Genomic DNA, 6,522 nt, shown 5'->3' on the forward strand with positions numbered 1-6,522 from the left:
ATCACACATCAAATTAATCGTCGCTACTGTTTTAATGCGGCTCACCCACAGAAAAAAGATCCGCCAATTTTCCCTCGGCTAATCCGCACACTCAGTTCTGTTGTCACCTGTAGGATAGTCTGAATTCTTCTATGCCCACTGTGGAAAAACACGAGGCGTAATAGTTACATAATTCCAAAAACCGGGGATGTTGCTATGAAATGGTAAATAACGCCTCTGCAAACTATGATAATAATAATAAATAAAAGAGAATCTCTTAGAATGTCTGCGGTGTGACTTATATGTTTTCTAAATATCATAAACATGTCAGCGTGTCCAGGGGCAAACTGAAGCCACAGTGGTTCAAAACAAAACAAAAAAAAAACTTCATATCACCGTGTTGTTTGCAATGACTGTGAAAGTTCATCGTAAACATCACTTGTAGTTTTTGCCCTTAGTGGTGATGCTGGATGTTGACAAGAAAAGGAGAAATCGGGAGTGGGTGGGGGGGATTTCTTGAAAGGTTGTAATCTTGCCCCACGTGGGGTTGTCAACAAGATCAGTTCGACTGCTCGGGGACTTTTTTTTTGCTTTCCTCACCAAAGCTCCTCTGAGCCAATGGTTGGAGACAGGATCGGAAAGACCGCCCCTTGCCGAGAAACGACGCCAAGTGCGGTATAAAGCCACCCACAGACTGTTCCGAACTCAGAATAACGCAAGAGACTACACTGACAACTACACAGCCTTTTCTTAACACTGCAACATCCCGATCGCGCTTGGATTATAACTATGACTCTGGAAGAGATTCACGGACAAGAGAACACAATGGAAAACGCTGATAGGTGAATATTTTACTCATCGATACAACGTTATTTAAGCTCCTGGATTGAAGCGTTGTAGCTGTTATTTTTGGGGAGGGTAATGTGATCAGTGTGCTGATGATGTATTTTTCTTTGTTAAGGGTGCAAAGTGCAGGCGCAGCCCTGGAGGAGCTGCTGATCGCTGCTAAGAAGCAGGACTACCTGACAGTTGGAGTTTACGAATCTGCCAAAGTCATGAATGTGTAAGTATTGCATTTCGTGCCACTTTCAGTTACATTTGCCCTTTAAAAAACAGAAAAGAAAAAAAGTCGAGCACACGCACAGCAGGATATGCGCTAATCACATTTCTTGTCTTTCCTACAGTGACCCAGACAGCGTGGCGTTCTGCATTCTCGCCACCGATGAGGAATACGAGTGTGACATTGCTCTTCAGATCCACTTCACTCTCATCCAGGCTTTCTGCTTTGACAACGACATCAACGTGGTCCGTGTCAATGATATCGACCGCCTGGCCGACCTCGTGGGTGCAGATGAAACCGGCGAGCCCAAGGACGCACACTGCATTCTTGTCACGGTACGTTCCCACTCAGTTAGGAGCTGGTAGCCAGTGAATCACACATGCATCACTACAGTGTCTGACTTTCTTTGTATGTCTTGTAGGTGTTGCCACTTTTGTGACTCTAAATATCTCCCTCTTTTTTTTTTTTTTAACAATTACAGAGCCCTAGTGCAAACCCATGGAAAGACCCTGCTCTGGACAAGCTGAGTGTATTCTGTGAGGAAAGGCGCAGTGTGTATGACTGGGTTCCCACTATCACACTCCCAGAGCGCTGAAGTGACACCCCCCTGAAGTTGCTTCACATGATTATGATGATGATGAAAAGAAAGTCAAGGAGCTGAGCTTCAGCTGGGGGCCTCATGCCTTTCTGCCTCACATGTCTGGATTAAGAGGCTGTGGCTGTAACTCCCCCCTTCTGCAAGAGCACACTCTTCCAGTGCATCCTGGGTGAGCCCGTTGGTTCTGGATTACCCTGTGCAAGGGTTCAGACCTCATGTGTGAACTTGTTCAGGTGTATGTGGAGTGGACAGAACGCCTGATGGACACTGAGAATGGAGCTGGACTGTACTGCATAGTACATTAAAGATGGCAAATGGTAACCCAGTGACTGCCCTTTAACAGACACTGGCGGGACTAAGCAGAGAAGGTCACGGAGAGCGATACTGTGCAAGAGATGGACTTAAGAAAGTGGACTGGACTTGTCAGAGGGGAACAAGTCAGGTGCAGATCCAGAAGAAGGTGTCTGAAAGTGTCTAAACAAAGGACTTTTCTTTATGAGTGCAGCTGTCAGGAAGTTCTTGGAATAAGCAGAAACTGCTTGCAAATCCTGATGTAAAGCTGACACTTTTTTAATGGACTATTCAGTTTTCTTTCACATATGCAGACAGAGCAATGCAGTATTGATTTGTGTTGTACTGACTTGAAATGCTTTGTGAATAAACATTTGGAATCAAACTCATCTTCTCAGAAATCTCATTTTCTCCTTTACATTTAGCTACACAGACATTAACTAACACCTAGGGTGCCACATAATGTGGGGCGTCATGGCAGACTGCAGTGATGCAGAGGTATCAGGAAAGTGTGGTGCTACTGGTTACAACTCTGCTTCACAAGAAGCTAATCGCACAATGTGGGTGGAAGGAAAGTAAAGATCAAATGATTAGGTGGCTGAGAGAGAGAGAGAGAGTAAATGAAGAAAAGGGAAGCTAAAAGTTATAATGTAATGATGATTGAGATGTGGGTTTTTTGCAGGCACTGACCTTTTACTGCTGATAGACTAGCTGCCTTATAGCACAGTGCACAATTACTTAGGCTGGAACTGAAGCCTGTGTGTGCGTGTGTGGCTAACTAATAGGTCAGTAGACAGTGGAGTTAGTTGTAGTTTTGTACATTCAAACAAATTTGTTACAAATTAATTTAACATCACTCTTCTCATGCTTGATTTTGATTTTAAAAAAGTCAATTTTCAACAACGTAGAACTTATGCATAATACACAGTAACAAATCTAGGGAAGGTCTTCCTATTCCTGCAGCCACGTGCACACACAGCCACATGCACATTGAAAATTATACCAAGATGAGAGCTGCAGCTGAATGAGGGTCAGCAGATCAACAACGGCAGGTATGGGGAAGTGTGTGAGTGCTGCGGTCAGCTCAGAGCTCAAGCTGACAGTAAAAGGTAGCCCACATCAAAGAGAAACCAGACTTCAGAGGAACTCATTTCGATTTTCTTGGCAGCAACTCAGTCGCCAGCCAACCGCTGGTCATTCTCTGCATGTGTACTCGCATGAGCACACAGGTGCACACAAAGCATGAAGCAAAACAGGCTACTGCATGTGCACACTCTTGCACAAAGTTGTGCTCAAGATCATGCATAGCACACATGCACACACAACCAAAGGATGCTGTGTTAGACAGATGTCAGGTGATTGCTCAGTGTTCTCAGAACAGAGGAAGGTTCACTCAGTCAGAATTAAAGAAGAAAAAAGAATGCAGGCTTGTATCTGGGGGACTTTCCATGGGCTTTAATATCTGCACTAGTAGGCATATGGGAGACTTGGGAGAAATTACCATAAATGCTAAATGATAAAAACTAGTCATTTTATTGCATGTGCTGTCAAAACTGTAGATTGGGACTTAACAGGCTTGTGGGACAACAATATGAAGACTAATGTGGTTGGTGATCACTTGTTGTCTGTGGTTGGTGTGCATTGGATTCTGTGATTAAACATGAAACCTAACCATATCTGAGTGAGAAATGATTGTCCCTACCTATAAAAGTCCCAGCCAAGTCACAGGTCAGACAAGGAAACATGTAAAAAATTTATAAAATAATCACAGAGGCCTGAAAAAATAATTCATTTTTTTTCTTTATTTTGCACACCTTTCCAAAAGCCTCCAAAAGATTTGAGGCTTTTTGTCCAAACAGGTCAGTGTTCTTCGTGGAGCCCTCTTTGTTTTCTGCAATAAAAAAAAAAAAGCCGCAGCAACAGCAGACACAGTTGTGTCTAATCTTGACCTGTTTTTGCAAAAAGCAATATTTAATGCCCCAGATAAGACCTATTTTATCAAGAATATAAATGTTGGCCTGAGTAAACAAAGTGTTGTATTCGTATGGCAGTCACAATTAAGCACTTAGAGTATTGTTGACTAAATCCTTGACCTAGTTTAGATAGAAGTTGGTATAGATCTGATTTTTCTTTGTGCTTTCTAAAACATGCAAGTATGCCCATCTCAGGCCTATATAAATAAACATGCCTATATTATGCATAATATAGGCCTAATTCCTTGGGCTTCAACTCATACAAGCACTATGCAAGACTAGAAAACAGCGACATGCTTGTATTTATTCTGCATTCCTTTTGGGTACAGGTATAATATGTACTACAAGAGAACAAAAAAACTAGCTGCTGGAAAGGACTTCTTGTCTCTCCTGCTGCTATTTGCACGGTAGTAACAAACATCTTCTCCCTGTGTTGGCTGTGGTGCCAAAAGCCTAGAGCAACAGTCCAGACTGCTGAGGCAGCCGACTGTCTGCACAGAGTCTGAGCCAGAGATCTAGAGCCACGATAGACTGAAAGTGAGGCAATGAGACCAGACAGATGTAGTCTGACTTGGGAATATTAGTGTTTTCAGCTGTGACACAGAAATTGGTAAACAGAGTAGTTTGAGTAGTAGTTTGCTTTTTAAATTATTTTGATTCCAGTAAGGCTATTCACTGGATTTATTCTACACGAGGGCACAACACTTAGCCAGGAAAGACATTTTCTCTACCTGAAACTTTTAATACTTTTTCCAAATGTTACAAATTCCACCTTGTACTGTTAGTAGAATAAAAATGTCACATGTGTGTTTAATCTGTCCAAAAAGCTATGCACGGGACTTTTTCTGGGTCATTCCCCACAATGGCAAAACTCTAGATGCATTGTATGAAGCATAAAGCTTCAGATTGAATTGAGGTATAAAACAGTTTTATGATTTTATAACCAGCTCTCAGCAAAACAGTGCACTAGCTAAAATGGAAAGCTACTGTTTTTGAATGTGAGCTGTATTTGAAAGCAGAATTATTTCGAGATCATCTTTCCAACTTAGAAACAATTCCTAAACTGATGAATCTCCTTTATTTGACACTGACACACTTGAACAAGACTGGCAGTTGGTAATGTGATAACCTTTTGTTCATCCATCCATTTTCTTCTGCTTATCCAATTCAGGGTCACAGTGGGGCTGGAGCCTATCCCAGCTGCCACGGGGCCAGAGGCTGGGTACATCCTGGTCAGGTCACCAGTCTATCACACATAGAGACAAAATACCATTCACACTCACAACTGAGGCTAATTCAGAATCAACAGTTACTTTAATGTGCAAGTTTTTTGGCTGGGGGAGGTTGGATTACCCAGAAAGTAACTCCACGTGGAAAGGCCCCAAGCTGGCCGGTGGATTTGACCCCAGAATCTTTTTGCTGTAAAGCAACAGTTATAACCACTGCATGACTGTTCAGCTGAAAATGTGATGATGCTAACAGGGCCCTGCTTTCACCTGGCTAAAAGAAGAACAGTGTGTTGTGCTGTGATGTCAAAATATCTAAATGCTGATTTTTTGCCTGGGGAAATGTTACAGCATGTTTTGCCATCCTGGGATACCCCAAACATTTGCAGGCTTATGGTTCAACTGTAAATATTCTGCCCTTCTCAGAGTCATTACTTTCACGGCTAACTCTCATATTCCTGCTTCAGTCCACTTACAGTAACCACAGCAAGATGAGATTACGCGACGAGCCGGCAGGCAGCATCCCCTCTCACCCCACCCCACCCATCTCCAGCTCTCTTGCCCGCGCTTGGCCAGATATGGTACCATGAGATCACGGCCCAGCTGGCCCTGGCAGGCTGCGGAGAGAGATAGAGAGATAGCTAGGCTGACTGCTGGTGTTGGGTGTCTCTAATCTAAGTATGGGGTGTGTGTGTCACTCACTGGAGAGATGAGCTGCACCCTATCTACTTCTGCAGTTCGCTGTTTCTCACCATGAGCTCATTCCACAGAAGTTATGTGATGAACCGGCACAACATGCAACTTTCAGAAGGCCTTAGATTGACGGCGCAGGGAATTTCACATTGCTGTGGTGGCCAAGGTGATTCCATAACAACAATATGTAAACACACTTTGGCTTCTGCTTGTGAAGAGTCACTATCAGTCTGTTAGTATGATATCACTCAGGTGGTTTTGAGGTTTCAGTCAGGCTGGGGTAGCTGTAAATGTCGAAGCGCTCACATGCTCACACCTGAGCCGGTGGGATGACCGCACCACAGCGACAGGGATGAGATCACATGACATAAACCTCTCAGTTGAGCGGTAATGATCGCACTTATCTTTCAGCAGAGCCTATAATCACACTGGGCAAAACAGCTGTGTGTAAGCAAAGGGGAGGGTGACCAGGTTAGAAGCACACCCACACAAACACACACCTGCCCTACACTATAAAGATCCACTGTGTCCCTTTGGGGGGTAGAGTGACACACACACACATACAGCAGGTCATTGCAGATGAGCTCATGATACAAACTTAACTACTGTTAATATCAAATACCACACTTAAGTCTCTGGTGAAAGCCAAGGAGACCTTTCTCTCTCTTTTTTAATATATCAGCTGAGCAGAGATTTTTTTTT

At 43.4% G+C, this 6,522-nt stretch overlaps 1 protein-coding gene across 1 annotated transcript; it reads left to right on the forward strand.

Moving 5' to 3' along the window:
- Positions 1-668: 668 nt before the first annotated feature.
- Positions 669-2,313, forward strand: gadd45ga (growth arrest and DNA-damage-inducible, gamma a). The gene is made up of 4 exons (XM_084947161.1): positions 669-821; positions 941-1,042; positions 1,164-1,374; positions 1,521-2,313. The coding sequence occupies exons 1-4, from the start codon at positions 769-771 to the stop codon at positions 1,632-1,634; spliced, it is 480 nt and encodes a 159-aa protein (XP_084803287.1). The 5' UTR covers positions 669-768; the 3' UTR covers positions 1,635-2,313.
- The last annotated feature ends 4,209 nt before the right edge of the window (positions 2,314-6,522 follow it).

Source organism: Perissodus microlepis, chromosome 12, assembly GCF_051167445.1.
Source record: "Perissodus microlepis isolate ML-2025 ecotype Zambia chromosome 12, ASM5116744v1, whole genome shotgun sequence".
NCBI lineage: Eukaryota > Metazoa > Chordata > Actinopteri > Cichliformes > Cichlidae > Perissodus > Perissodus microlepis.